The sequence below is a fragment of the Saitoella complicata genome, assembly GCF_001661265.1.
Source record: "Saitoella complicata NRRL Y-17804 unplaced genomic scaffold SAICOscaffold_6, whole genome shotgun sequence".
Taxonomy (NCBI): domain Eukaryota; kingdom Fungi; phylum Ascomycota; class Saitoellomycetes; order Saitoellales; family Saitoellaceae; genus Saitoella; species Saitoella complicata.
The window spans coordinates 521,294-535,336 of NW_017566997.1; the positions used below are offsets into that span (position 1 = coordinate 521,294).

General features: G+C 52.7%; 7 protein-coding genes across 7 annotated transcripts; 3 read left to right on the forward strand and 4 right to left on the reverse strand.

Annotated features, from left to right (window-relative positions):
- Nucleotides 1-180: 180 nt before the first annotated feature.
- On the reverse strand, nt 181-3,241 carry SAICODRAFT_78096 (karyopherin Kap104). The gene is made up of 2 exons (XM_019171097.1): nt 2,952-3,241; nt 181-2,886 (listed from the first exon to the last, which is right to left on the reverse strand). The coding sequence occupies exons 1-2, from the start codon at nt 3,051-3,053 to the stop codon at nt 268-270; spliced, it is 2,721 nt and encodes a 906-aa protein (XP_019025669.1). The 5' UTR covers nt 3,054-3,241; the 3' UTR covers nt 181-267.
- Nucleotides 3,242-3,895: 654 nt separating this feature from the next.
- SAICODRAFT_6293 (uncharacterized protein) lies at nt 3,896-4,480 on the reverse strand (the record flags this gene model as incomplete). The annotated part of the gene is made up of 2 exons (XM_019169955.1): nt 3,896-4,246; nt 4,364-4,480. 2 exons carry the CDS (start codon nt 4,478-4,480, stop codon nt 3,896-3,898), a joined length of 468 nt encoding a protein of 155 aa, XP_019025670.1.
- A 379-nt stretch (nt 4,481-4,859) lies between these two features.
- SAICODRAFT_70258 (uncharacterized protein) lies at nt 4,860-7,369 on the forward strand. Its single transcript, XM_019170552.1, has one exon. The coding sequence runs from the start codon at nt 4,937-4,939 to the stop codon at nt 7,298-7,300; it is 2,364 nt and encodes a 787-aa protein (XP_019025671.1). The 5' UTR covers nt 4,860-4,936; the 3' UTR covers nt 7,301-7,369.
- An 88-nt stretch (nt 7,370-7,457) lies between these two features.
- On the forward strand, nt 7,458-9,087 carry SAICODRAFT_78098 (acyltransferase-domain-containing protein). The gene is made up of 8 exons (XM_019171098.1): nt 7,458-7,583; nt 7,641-7,880; nt 7,933-8,078; nt 8,137-8,290; nt 8,349-8,639; nt 8,700-8,795; nt 8,860-8,950; nt 8,999-9,087. Exons 1-7 carry the CDS (start codon nt 7,476-7,478, stop codon nt 8,935-8,937), a joined length of 1,113 nt encoding a protein of 370 aa, XP_019025672.1. The 5' UTR covers nt 7,458-7,475; the 3' UTR covers nt 8,938-8,950; nt 8,999-9,087.
- Nucleotides 9,088-9,089: 2 nt separating this feature from the next.
- SAICODRAFT_78102 (DUF89-domain-containing protein) lies at nt 9,090-10,651 on the reverse strand. Its single transcript, XM_019171100.1, has 2 exons — nt 10,576-10,651; nt 9,090-10,503 (listed from the first exon to the last, which is right to left on the reverse strand). The coding sequence occupies exons 1-2, from the start codon at nt 10,610-10,612 to the stop codon at nt 9,179-9,181; spliced, it is 1,362 nt and encodes a 453-aa protein (XP_019025673.1). The 5' UTR covers nt 10,613-10,651; the 3' UTR covers nt 9,090-9,178.
- A 325-nt stretch (nt 10,652-10,976) lies between these two features.
- On the forward strand, nt 10,977-12,146 carry SAICODRAFT_47011 (GTP-binding protein Obg/CgtA; the record flags this gene model as incomplete). The annotated part of the gene is made up of 1 exon (XM_019168876.1): nt 10,977-12,146. A coding segment is annotated over one exon (1,170 nt), but the record flags the coding sequence as incomplete, so codon positions are not given.
- Nucleotides 12,147-12,968: 822 nt separating this feature from the next.
- SAICODRAFT_54652 (dienelactone hydrolase) lies at nt 12,969-13,906 on the reverse strand (the record flags this gene model as incomplete). Its single annotated transcript, XM_019169305.1, has 4 exons — nt 12,969-13,305; nt 13,367-13,644; nt 13,707-13,795; nt 13,852-13,906. The coding sequence occupies 4 exons, from the start codon at nt 13,904-13,906 to the stop codon at nt 12,969-12,971; spliced, it is 759 nt and encodes a 252-aa protein (XP_019025675.1).
- Between the last annotated feature and the right edge of the window lie 137 nt (nt 13,907-14,043).

The window sequence follows — 14,043 nt, forward strand, 5'->3', positions numbered from 1 at the left end:
GGCGCGTTAAACTTTCTGAGTACAGTGCCTGCAGCTGCAGTGCTGAGCCACGGGTAAGGAGAAGGACTGAGGCAGAGGTGAAGTGGATGGAGATAGAAAAACAGGATTATAACGATGCAAGATGCGATGACTAGTCTACGAAAAACAAAATAACGGGAATAACTCTCAAATCCCTTTCTTCTCACTCAATTCCTTTCTTCCTATCTCTTCTTCAGCTCACTGCTCCATTTCCTTTCACGTTCGCTCCCACGATGTCTCTTCACTCACTTACGCTCCATACTTCTGCAACCCAGCCTGCACCTCCGGTGTCAAATGCTGCAAACTCTGCGCCCAAGTAGCAGGATCCATAATGCTCTTATACCCAATCAAAATCTGATGGAACATATTCGCCAACTCCGCACTCGGTTCCTGCCATCTTCCGACAGCAGTACAGAACTGGATAAAGTACGGGTTGAGCGCGTTGGGATTCTTGGAGATGATAGTGCACATTCCACGGAATGCGGAGTCTTTCTCCTCGTTGTCGCGGACATTGGCGAGGACTTCGCACCATGAGGCGGCGTATTGGTCGAGTTGGGCCGCGACGGGTTCGGCGCAGACAAGACCGAGACGGCCGAGGGTGATAGCGGCGTTTTCCCGAACAGTGTGAGGCGTACCCTTCGCGTTCAACAGAGGCACCAATCGACCCATCAATTGCTCAACCCAAGGAGCCATCTCCGCACCCATCTGCAACGCGATCTCACCAGCCGCCCAAGCAGCGTTGTTACACACCGAGAATGCGTCCGTACGGGGCTCGATTTGCGGAATGAGCTCAGTCATGACGGATTGGATGTACGGTCTGATCGTGTCGAAACACTGGATCGCCATATCACCCAACAACGCGTACGCAGACTGCCTCACCTCCGCAACCTCATCCTGCATACAAACAGACAACAACTGGACAACTGGAGGATTCGAGGTCAACATCAGCTGACTCGAGTTCTGTCCGAGGGCCTGGACGACACCACTCAACAAATCAAGCGAGGTGATGAGGAAGTCCTTATCGGGCCACTCCAAGGAGGGGTCCTGCGCACAGGCCTGCAATTGTGCGATGGTGCTCGACAAGATGTGAATACACCTTGAGAATACAGGCTGCGCAAACGGAATGAATCCAGACCCGAGCGCGGCAGTAACAGCGGATAAGCACTCCAACAACGGGAACAAATCTCTATCATCATCCGCCAAAGCCTGCCACTTCTCAATAAGAGGCGGCATAAGCAAGTTGATGTAGTCAGAGTTGTTCAATGCTCCACCGATAGAATCGGCGAGAGTCTGTACAGCATCATACAAGATCAACAAGTTCTTGTGCTGATACTTCTGGAATGCCATTTGGAAGGACTTCAAGATGGGGATCATGTACGGCAACAACACGGCGCCAGAGATCTCCTCCAAGTTCGCGAAGGCGGAACATCCAGCCTCCTGGACACGCTTGTGGTTGTCCAAAACCATGCGAAGGAGACCCTCGACGAGGGGCTCGTAGTACATCTTCATCTCGGCCTCGGTGGTGAGAGCGGCGGCCCAGCGAGCGTATCTACCGAGTGTCCAACAGGTGATCTGCCTAACGAGGGGCTTGGGATCCTTCAACAAGCTGATCAAGTAAGGGAAGATCTCGGGCAAGTGGGGCATGATACCATCCATGCATCCGTCCGCAATGGCACCGAGGGCCAAAACACCCGCTTCCCGGACCTTCCAGTCAGCGTTGAAGAGCTGCTCTTTGAGGTGAGGGAGAGCGGACTGGAGGAGGCTCATGGGGAAGACAGTTGCCAATACGTCGAGAGCGGCAGCAGAACACTTACGGAGGTTCCACTCGGCGTAGATGTCATCCTCGTCCTCCTCATCATCATCGTAGTCCTCATCGTCCTCGTCGTCGTCACCATCACCTCCCGCATTTCCATTACCAGCACCTTGGCTCTGAAGAGTGTGCTTCTTACCGTGCGCAAAGACAGGCTTGATGTCCTCCAACCTATCAGGAACGTTCGCATCGTCCTCGTCGCCACCGAGCGCAAAAACGTCCATGTCGGTATAGATCATACCCTTAAGCAACATTGGCACGATTCTAGGCAAGTAAGGCTCGAGCTTAAGGCGCAAGTCGTCGTTCTCCGCGATGGTAAGCCAGAACTCGCAAGCCTCGAGCGCGACGGTCTCGTCGTCATCAGAAGTAGAGTACATCATGTACTCAACAATCGAGTTCAAATTCGGCTCAATCTTGTCGGGACGAGCATCGAGCAATTGCACGAGTGCCTGACATACGTTCTTCCGGACCTCGGGGGTGGTGTCGGTCGCAAGGTTGAAGATCGCAGCCAAGAAAGAGTCGATGTGAATGTTCAAGCTCTGAGATTTGATCATCACGAACTGGTTCAAACAGAAAATCGCGTTCTCCCTGAGCTTCGGGTTAGGGTTCTCGCAGAACGTCAAGAACTTCGGAATCATAAAGTTGAGCGGTCGCTGTCCATTATAGTCCTGGTCCAGCTCATGCGATGAATCCTCACATATCTTGCATAAGGCGCTGAATGCACCCTCCTGTGTCGCACCAGTCGAGTTATCGAGCATATCCATCAACCTAGGCAACACCTCCGGCCACGCAATGACTCCACCCCGGGAAACAATCGTAGTGATGACATTTCCGGCAATAGAGCGAATGAGATGCTGGTCATCCGCCAATCCGTTCAAAACAGCCTCCTTGACGAAGTTGAGCACGGGCTCGGCGATGTCGTGGTAGTACAGCCTAGCATTGTTCTTCAACAACAAACCTGCCGCTGACCGTACGGGGATCTCCTGGTCCGTTGATCGAACGAGGATGTATGCGAGGTAGTTGTTGAGGTCTGGCAAGGACTTGGCTTGTTCCAAATGCTATGGTGCGCAATCGCCGTCAGCAACCGTCACAACTCCGTGACAATTAGAGTGAGTAGACAAACCTGGTTGGCAGCATTTCTTGCCTGTGCACTCTCCGAAATAGAGTTTTGTAAAATCTGGGTCAATTGCGCCAGCGTCGCCTGATCCGGACCGTTCCAGCTCATCTTGAATGTATGGTATTTATCGAATGGACCCTCGAGTGGTGAGTGTAAGCCGTTGCAGGTGTGCTGGTGGTTGAGCTCGTAAGGGATCTCTGTTGAGGTTCAGTTCGATAGGGGATGTTCAGGGTCCCCTTCGATGTTCAGGCGGAATCGAACCTTCGTGCTTGTCTACCGAGCTGCTTCTCTTAAGGTTGACCCCACGTTGTTTTCGCCGGCGAGCTGTCAGGGCTCTGGGTATGCGTGCACGTGAGTGTGAGGAAGTGGTATTCAGGGTGGCCTCAAAATGCAATAAGACTTTTTGTTACACTTTTAAACCACAATTGACGAGTCAACCGCTCTTGGACTTGGGCCAATGGGTGGGCATCGTCATGGCATCGGCTCCTCTACCCGAAGCAATTGACCTTGAGCTCAAGCATGCCCAAGGTCCAATCAGCTCTATCGTATCATCCATCATCCGACGTTGCGTTGTAGAGAAGTAGTAATATTAATGCAATGACCTGAATAACAAACATAGACAAAGGTCCGCCCTCTCTCCCGGACGACAAAGGTATCAAAGAAGCCGGCTCCAGCCAGCAGTAACCGCCAACCATACCCAAATCGTGCAAACATAAAGACCCAGAAACGACAGATAAACATAACAGTAAGAAGCAGCGCCGAAAGAGAAAGAGAAAGAAAAAGAAAAACCAAAACAATCAAGCGGGACTTTGTAGTGCCCGTGGAGCAGTCGTGGTAGTAGCGTGCTGACGACCGAATCGTCCCGACAGCGACGTCCTCCGATGCACATGAAATGCATTCATCCTCAAAAACACAACTGGCCTTCACCTGCCCATAGCATTGAGGTAGGTTTAGAGCCTCTCGATGGGCTGCAAGAAACTTGCCTCCTCAAAGTCGTTCTCAGGTGTAACATCAACGTTCCTCTGCGATCCCGCCAAGCGCCCTCCATCACCCATAATAACATCCTGACTCAACGGCTCGACCTCGTCATCCTGATCGCTCCTACTTCTCTTCAAGCTCTTCACTGGTCCAGCACTGAACGGAAGAAGACCATGGGGTGCTGCTGCGGGGTTGAAAAGCGTAGATGAAGTAGAAAGGATGAAGGTAGGGGGTGGAGTGACGTTCTTCTCGGTCGTAGGGAAGATGGATTGGGTTTTGGTTTTGTAACCTGCGTTTACTGACTTGCGGACACGCATGCCGACCTATGGTTCGTATCAGCATACATCCCGGGCTCGTAGGTCAAAAGCCAAAGAACTTCCCCACCCACTTAGACAGAAGGGCGGGAGTGTGAGGTTAGGATGTGAAGAGAGAATATGCACCTGGAAAAGATTCCGCTGGACATCAGGAGACAACGGGACGTGTGCGCTCTGACTCAATGACGGTGCAGCCGCGGCGTTGAACAAAGCGGAGGTGTTCTGTCTCTTTGCTTGGAACATTGTGCAGGTGTTGTATTCAAAAAGTGACTGTAATTGATTGATTGGTAGAGTGGAGAGTAGTAATGAACCGTCAAGGTTTCGGCGTTTGTGTGAAAGTTGGAGAGGAGTGGACAGGAGACGGGACAGTCAGAGGAGGTTCGAGCGTACTCCGCGGTTGGGCGTGGACGTACTCGCAGGTGACCTCGGCAGCTTAATGGATGCGCCAATACATGATCAATGGAGTGCCCGCAATAGGAAAGGGAATGCACTTCACCTTCATGTTCTTCTATTGCGAGAAACAGCACATCGATAACATCTCTAAATCAATTTCGGTCTTTCTGTCTCCCTTTGGGTGTATTATAATCTATCGTCGGCGGATGTAACGTCGATAAGGCACACTACGACTTTTTTGGCCGATAAGCACCTTCCACCCTCCTCGACCCGCCTTGATTTCCAGGCCTGCTCCCCCCCCCTAGAATGGCCAATCGAGCCCCCGACACCGGCCTCCTGACGGTCAAATCGATCCTTTCCTCGTACCTTCCCGCTTCCGTCGAGCCCACCCTCCCTACAAACCTCCCCGGCATCCTCGAAACCCTCATTTCACAGCGTCCGCTCGCCTCTGAAGCGCGTGATCAGGAAGAATATGCGGCTACGTTGCACAAATGGACTACCAGACTTACTTCTTTGGTTCAGGCGAAGAGTGCTGGAGTTAGGTGGGCGGGTGTTTGCCTGATCAAAGCTACATTGGAGCAGAGTTGGGATTGCGTACTCAGCCATGGCGCGACTTGGTCGAGACTCTTGATCGCTATCCTTGGTCGACCTGAGCCGCCGGTGTTGCTTGAGCGGACGATTGTTACGTTGAAGGCGTTGTTCAGGCTCACGAGGGGTAAGCCGGCGCTGATCAGAGATATCACAACGCCTGCGTTGCCCGGCTATTTCGCTTCGCTCGTTGCGTTGTGTTCGAACGATTACTTGCTTCAGACCGGACTGGGCGCGTTGCATGAGACGTTGACTGAGCATCCTACGACTTTTCGTCCGTTTGCGGGAAAATTGACATCTGTATGCCTTGCGATTTTGGACGGCTCGAGACAGGCGTCGCCCAAGGTCGAGATGACGGCCGCGAAGTGCTTCGCTTCTCTTTATCTCTGTGCACCGAAGAATGGGTCTGCGGATGAGTGGAGGAAGGGCCTGTTGGCAGTCGTAGGTGAGGCGCATGTAACGCTCGATGCTCTTTTCCGATTTGTGGATGAGGATCGGGATGGGATTACTAACCCGGGCGGAATGGGTATGCCTGAGTTGCCAACCGCTCACGCTTCTGCTGTTGTAGCTGGTGGCCGGCGCTTTGCTGTCTTGATCAAGCTCTTGGAAGTTTTCTTGAGCTTGGGTAGAAAGATGGAAGTTAGGGTCCCGGTCGGAGTCTTGGTCGACTTGTTCACTCGCGTCACCGACATCAAGTTTAACGCCCTCCTCAAGCCCGCCACCGACAAGAACGAGCAAGGACTCTTGTTCTCTCACCTCCCCTCTCTCCACATCGCTACTGTCAAATTCGCACACACGCTCATCCGCGTCCTCGCCCACAACTTCCTCCCTCACTTCGATTCCTTCGTCACTCAAGCCTCCGGTCTTCTTCAGTCCACCACGAATGAGGAACTCCGTCAGGCTATCTACGAGGCATTGGATGCCTGCACCACCCTGTTCGGCGCTGGTACCTCGAACGCGAAAGTATCGAACACACCCATCACCGCAATTCTCTCCGACCTCACCCGTCTCGCTCCGCCTTCCGCCCGTACCCCCGTCGAAGACGCCATCGCCACTGCCGCTTCAGGCTCAAACACCAAGAACCCCCGCAAGCGAAAGGCACCCACCTCCGACGCCCCCGCCAAACTTTCCGGCGCGATGGCCAGTTCGGATGCTCTCACCAACCCCGCCGCGTTCCACCGTATTCCTAGGACGAAGATGCTCGAGGCTGCGTTGGGGTTGTTGAGGGTTTGTTTGGGACAGTGTATGCCTCAAGCGATCTCTCCGTCTTTGAGGTCGAGTATTGATCGGGTGTTGCTGGAGTTGAGCACATCTACCACCGTCACTATTCCATCCAGCGTACGTGTTCTTTTGCACGATGCGCTTGTTGCGTCTGTGCTTTCTCCGTCGTCTACACAGGCGGCTATCCTTCCCCACGTCCTCCGCGTTCTCGACTCCGCATCGCACTCCACAAACGCTGACCTCGCTCGCGCCAAGTTGGCTTGTGTCGAACAGCTTGACGCAGTCCTCCACACCCGTTTCCCACCTTTGAGAAAGGTCGATCCGAACGGAAAGGCGACGGAAGGTGTGTTGAGCTTGATGAGGGGACAGCAGGATGAGGAAGCGGAAGAGAATGGTGAGGATGACTATGAGATGAGGGCCGCGCCCCCAGCTCCGGTTTGGAGTGGGAGTGTAAGCGCGGTTGTGGCTCCGCCTGTTGTGATTGCGGCACCGGTTGTTCAGCAGCAGCAACCGTCGCAGCAGGCGTTTGGTGGTGGTGCGTCTTGGTCGACTGGATTCTCGGCTTCTGCGCCTGTGGCATCGGCACCGGCAGCTTCTGCTCCTACGCCTTTTGGTGGGTTTGGTGCGTCCAGTGCGGCCTCGGCTCCCGCGATCACTATGCCCACCACCCCTGCCGTCGAGGTTCCGCCTGTGATCGAGACAGTTCCTGTTGCCCTCTCCCAACCTGCGTCAACATTTGGAGTCGCTTACTCGCAGCAAAAGGAAGAGAAAATGGATGTCCAACAGACCGAGGGAGAGGGACGCGATGATGAGATGCCGACGATTGACATGGGAGACGATAGTGATGAGGATGACGAGTAGGACAATCTTATCTAAATAAAGCAGATATAGACGTAAAAAAACATAGGAAATCCAGTCATTCGTACAGTCATCTCAAATATTCGCACGGATTCGCGTTCCCGCCAGGGCCCGCTGCACGAACCTCCGCACGATGAGCGCATTCAAGTCCTCCTCGACCAACGAAACATAACCACCAATGGATCCAGCATTGACCTCGGACAAGGACAAACATGCTCCCGCGTGGAAGCAGCTCCTTCGTTTGGTCACTTTGATCACTCTCTTTAACCTGACATGTGTCTGCGTGGTATGTTGAAGAAGACAATTAATCGCCTCGTGCCATTACTGACATTTCACCATACAGTTCTCGACCCAATTACTCGGCGTTCCGCTATACTTCTACGATAAACAATGGTACTACGCGTATATTTCCCGTACCAAACAGTCGTTCGGTCTCATCTGCGTATTCATCACGCAGTACTTCGCTCCAACTAAAATGGTAGTTACGGGTGATACGGACATGGCGGGACAACTACGCAAAACCGAAGATGGGAGATTATCTAGCGTTTTTCCACAACGAGCTGTCGTTATCGCCAATCATCAGGTCCGGGATAGTCTCAATTGGTTGAATACCGACTAACACTTCTTTCGGACAGATTTACTCGGATTGGTTGTATATCTGGTGGTTGGCGTACACCTCCCGCCTTCACGGGGCAATCTATATCATCCTCAAGGATTCTTTGAAATGGATCCCTATCGCCGGATGGGCAATGCAATTCTACGGGTTTATCTTCATGTCGAGGTCGGTTTCCCATAACACATCTTTCTTACATATTTGATGGCTGACGGTGAACTGACAGAAAATGGTCACATGACAAGCCTAAGATGCTTCATCGTCTGCAAAAGTTGAAGAACCCTGATGACCCGATGTGGCTTCTCATCTTCCCTGAGGGAACGAATTACTCGCCTAACACCACCCAGAAATCCGCCGAATTTGCGGAGAAGACCGGACAGGTACACGTTATCTTTGTTCGCCGTATTGTCTAAAGAAAACTAACTTAATTCCGTGAAGTCCGACCTCAAACACCTCCTCCTCCCCCGCACGACCGGCCTCCACTTCTGCCTGGCAACCCTCGACCCTTCCATCGATTACATCTATGACCTAACAATCGGCTACTCCGGCATCCAACCCTCCGTCAACCCTTTCGCCGGAATCGAATATACCCTGAAATCCGTATATGGAGAGGGCAAAGCGCCAAAGGGTGTTCATATTCATGTGCGGAGGATCAAGGTGAAGGATGTGCCGTTGAACGATGATCCTAAGTTTGAGGTGTGGTTGAGGCGGGTTTGGGAGGAGAAGGATGTATGTGTAGGCATCCACCGAGTATACTTTTTTGGTTGCTGACGGAAGGGGTGTACGTAGGAATTACTGGAGTATTTCTACACGAACGGACATTTTCCGACGGAAAACGGGGAACCCAAGGTTGAGACAGAGGTCAAGCTGGGTAGTGTGCTCGAGGTAAGTGACGATCAGCCCCAGTTCTCGGGAGTCGAGGTCACTGACGTATCGGTCTCGCCTGCAGATGTTCAATATCTTCAACGTGTTGTTGGCTGCGGCGGCGGTTGCGCATACGGTGATTAAGGGATTTAGGATGAAGTAAAGTTTCATTTCAGGTGAGTTGCGAGCTAGTTTATGATATCGTCTCTAACTCCGATTCACAGGCGTTCGTTCATACAAGCCGAAAAGCATGCAAGAGATTGGGCACAGGGGTGCTAGAAGCTCAATCAGATGAAAGTAAAGTGTACGATAGATGTCAACATCATAATCTGCATATGATCTTTCTATCACATCCTCTAGCATCTTTTTAAATCGCCTGTTTTACCCCTTGTGTGTAGGGTCCTCTACTTCTTCGCATCATGATAAAACACAACCGCAAACTTCCCATTCACAGCCCACTTCGTATCCTTCTGATCCAACTCCTCCTCAAGCCCCTCCCTCAAGCCCACCATAACATCCGCCTTCGCAGTCCTCAACGACAACGTCCTTAATCCGCTCGTCGCCAAGGGTCCGATTGCGTTCGTCCATGGGGTTGTACGGGGCCACATCGCGTCACCAGTCAACTTACGGAAATTGAGGTCACCTTTGAAGATGACGAGGTCGGATTCCTGCAGGTCGGCGTGCAGTTCGGGGGCGCAGGTTGGGAGACGCCAGTATGAGTGACCGGTTGTCCAGAAGTGGTTGGGACGGATGACGATACGGCCTTCTGCGTAATGCTCCATCCAGCGTTCGATCAGGAAGTCCATTGCGGACCTGTCCTCGGGTGTGAAGAATGTCGAGTCACGGAGTTGTGAGAAACAGTGTGCGACATCGGCTGGGAGAACGTCTGAAACGAACCAGCCGAAATCCTTGGGGTGTAGGACGATGGTTTGTGCGTGGTTTGTCTCGAGGAGGTATGTCGCGAAGATCAAATCCGCAAACAACTCGAATCCGGCATTATCGAGCACAAAATCGATGCGGCCACCTTTGAGCTGCGAGATGAAACCCCAGGCTTTGTCGAGGTTGTTGACGAGGATGTTGGCGGCGGATTTGGCGATTGCTTCTTTTCCTTGGAGTTTTTGGATGTCTTCGTACGAGAGGTTTGTCAATAGTGACAGATCGGTTGCGTTACCCCACAAGGAGATCTGTGCCATTTCGAGGAAGAGGAGCTTTTGTGCCTCCGCGTCGCGGGTGAGGCCCTTGTGGCTCTCGAGATCACGGACGAGCTCGCCAAAACGGACGGCAAGTTCGTTGACGGCGGCGGCGGAGGAGCGGAAGGTGTCGGTTTTCTGTCTGTGGAACAGGTCATAGGATTTCCAGTGCTCGGACTGCGCGAACAACGAGTGCAACCTTCTGTACAGATAACACTCAACATACAGCCACGGCCCCGAAAACCACGTAATCTCCCTTCCCTCCCTCTCATTCCAATACTTGAGCTCATCGTTGTAATCCTTGACGTCCGCGTCACCGTCGTCTGGGAGGGGAGTGAGGACGCGGTCGTGTTGTTCCTCGTGTTTGAGAGCCGCGATACCCGCAATGATCTTCTTGCCTTCGGGCAGCTTGGGGGAGTCGGCGGGGAGAGAGGAGATGGTGCGGTGCATGTCATCAATCGCTTGGGTTAGGATGATTGGGTAGCGCTCGACCACGGAGGGCCATGCAAAGGACTTCTTGTCGGAAGTCAAGTAGAAGGCTGGGGTTCCACGGTATTAGTATGGGAGGAGCGGCGCGAGCAGAGCGGCAGCAGCGCTGAGGAAGGACATACGGAGCGGGGCATCGAGCTTGGAGAAATCGACAGTCATCTTGAATGATGGTTTTTGTCGAGGGATGATTTGGTGGTGAACGACTGATCTGGTTCGATGACCCGCGGCCGGCGCCGAATGCCTTCCGCGGTCAACTTGTGCCTCTCTTGCGCAACCGCAGCTGATCCGAGCGCACTTTTCGAGACAGCTGCAGTACATACGTCGTACAGCCCTACGGTCGAGTTCGTTCTGCGTCTCCACGTCTTCACAACCTAGTATGCTTCGTTCACCGACGTCGGCGACTGTCACCCCGGCGGCACGCCGCTTCTTCACTGTCTTTTACCGCCATTTCGCCTCCACCTCCATCCTCTGCAACGAGTCCAAGCCTGAGCTCGATTCACTCCTCAGAAAATCCAAAGCCACGCGATCAGCTGATTACAAACTTAATCAAAGAGGCACGAATTTCGTCGATACCCGTGTCATTATTGTCGAATCCGGTACCGGTGGTGCCGGTTGCGTCTCCTTTGCGAGAGAAAAGTACAGGCCAAAAGGGCCGCCTAGTGGAGGGAATGGTGGAGCAGGAGGAAATGTGTGGGTTATTCCGACGAAGGGTGAGACGAGTTTGCATAAGGTGCCGCCACATATCATTGCGGATGATGGCCAGACTGGGCAAGGTGATGTGATGCACGGGAGGGCGGGGCAGGATATCGTTATTAAGGTTCCTCCGGGTACGGTGGTCACTGAGATTGGTACACGTGAGAAGGTGATCAAGCGAGGGCAGGATATGTGGGTTCACTATCCCAATTTCGAGGATGAGAACGAGGCGAGTGATCTTCTCCGCGCTGCTGCCCACAGGGTTTTGCTCGAAGCGCCGTCTATTGTCCGGGAAGAAGAAGTGTTGTCTCATGGGAATAGCAGAGAACGCTTCTTGGCGAAGAAGATCATGGAAGCGGAAAACTTGAAGCCGCTGGGTGAGACGCCGAAAGTTAATCTTGACTTTTCCGATGCGGGCGAGAACGATGACCCATTTCCTCCTCAACTGATTCTCAAAGGTGGCCGGGGTGGGCTAGGAAACCCGTTCTTCCAGACTCCGGATATCCGTGTGCCTCGGTACGCTACCCGCGGTGCACCTGGTACGAGGATCAGACTACACCTTGAGCTGAAGACGTTGGCGGACATTGGACTTGTTGGCTTGCCGAATGCTGGTAAGAGTACGTTGTTGAGAGCGATTAGTAACGCGAAACCGGAGGTTGCCGCTTATGCATTTACGACGCTCAACCCTTACGTCGGTACCATTCCCTACCAAAACGCACAAAAGGTCATGACGGTTGCTGACATCCCCGGACTCATCGCCGGCGCATCCGACAACCGAGGTCTGGGACACTCCTTCCTTCGTCATATTGAGCGTGCCAAGGTTTTATGTATGGTACTCGATTTGGGAGGAGACCCGTGGAGTGCGTATCTTACCTTGAAGAAGGAGTTGGGAGCATACAAGGAAGGGTTGGATAAGAGGCGTCAGGTCATTGTCGCAAACAAAGCGGATACGGAGGGCTCGCAGGCGGCATATGCTGAGCTTTCGAAGAAGATCCGTGAGCTGTGGGAGGAGGAGATGGCGATGCTCGACGCACAGCCACCTGTTGTCGAGTTCAACGCGGCTAAGCCTGGCACTATTGCGTTTGACCGCAAGGAAGCTGAGGAAATGGACAAGTTTGAAAAAGCGCTGACGAAACTTGGGTTGGATGAAGAAGTCAAGAAGCCTGCTAAGAAGCTACCTTGGAAGAAGGTGCCGTGTCCGATCGTTATTCCTGTTTGTGCGATGAAGGGTCAAGGTGTCAGCAGAGTTATCGAGGCTATGGGGCGTGCTGTGGATGAAGAGAAGGAGGCTGAGGAAGTTGAGAAGAGGAAGTTGAAGGAGAAGGAGGAGAAGGAGTTCCCGATGATCATTCAAGGGTGAAAGCGTTTGGATGTGGGTACACGTTTGCGATTTGGTGTTGGTCTTGCATTGAGATATGGCATAGTTAAGATTCACTATTGGGTGCATTGGAGTTTACCTACCGTAGGCCAAGCTATAGGACAGTATGTTTTCTGTTCGAAGATGTCAATCTCAAGACAGAAGACCAGAGGAATGAAACAATAAATCAAATCCCGTGTGCATGACGAGAATCCAGTAAAACCTAAGCAATATGACCCCTCGATTACCTCGCTGGCCTTGGCGTCTGAAGGGGGAACACGATATGAACTTGCTACAGCATAGGCTAGCGCTAGCACTCTGCAGACGCTTCTACGGCTGAGTGCAGACAGGATTTCAGTGAAGCGCTAGCGGGCGCGAAGCACGAACGACAGTTTCCCAGTATGGTATCTTGGAGTTCGTGAGAGTCACTATCGATACAATTCCTTTCGCACAAACACCAACTCTTCAAAGCCTTGCCTTGAAAAAGCTGACTAACTCCTTCATTCCATCATCAAACATCTCCCTCTGCTCCTTCACCGCCATATCCCCCCTCGCAGCCATCCACCCATGATGCATCGTGTCATACCTCTTGAACACGCAATCCCCTCCAAACTTCTTCTCCTTGACGACATTCTCGAACTCTTGCATCGTGTTTTTGTCTTCGTCCTTGGAGGGAAGAGCACAGATGGGGATCGTGAGGGCGCGGGCATCGGCGGGGTCGACCATAGCGGGGTGAATCATTGCGGCTGCTTTGAAGGGGGTTGAGGAACCCGAAGCGAGGACGGAGAGTTTGCCGCCCCAACTGTGAGTGAACCAGTGTTAGTTTGCCGATCTTTCATGGGGCAACCATGAGATTCGCTCACCAAAATCCATAAACCCCCAAACAAACACTCTCCCCCTCCCTCCCCTTCACCACCTCCCCCACAACCCCCTTCAACACCTCCAAATTCCTCTTCACGCTCGCCTCAGCCCCAAAGAACTTTTGCAATGCATCTTTCTTCTCTTTAGTGTCGGGCGGGTAGTATGATGCAGGGAATGGAGACCCGCGGAAGAAATCGGGCATGTAGACTTTGAAGCCGGCGGTGGCCAGGATGTCTGCGCCTTGTTTTGTTTGCGGGTGGAAGCCGAAGATATCGTAGATCTGCAAGGAAGCATCTGGATCAGTGACACTGTACAGGAAGAGGAAGGCCGGGGGGTGCGTACACAGATCAGGATCTTCTTAGAGGAGTTGGAGGTGACATACGTCTCCAACCCGTTGATCGTCGTGGTGATTCCTTTGGGCTGGTAGTTGCCTATATTGTTGATCGAATCAGTGTGCGTCTAACACGGCAACCAATCAACAACATACTCTGGACGGGAGGAATGGAGCAACAGGCTTCGTTTGTGTTGTGAATCTCAGTCATCTTACGTACGCTGATGTTGATTGGGTTGGTGTTGCTGTTGCTGTTGAAAAGGGGTTTGGTGACGAAGGTAAGTTGAGGCCGAGGTGGACAGACGGCGGTGTTCAGAAGTAAACGGTTCATGGTAGGTCTTGGTGGTT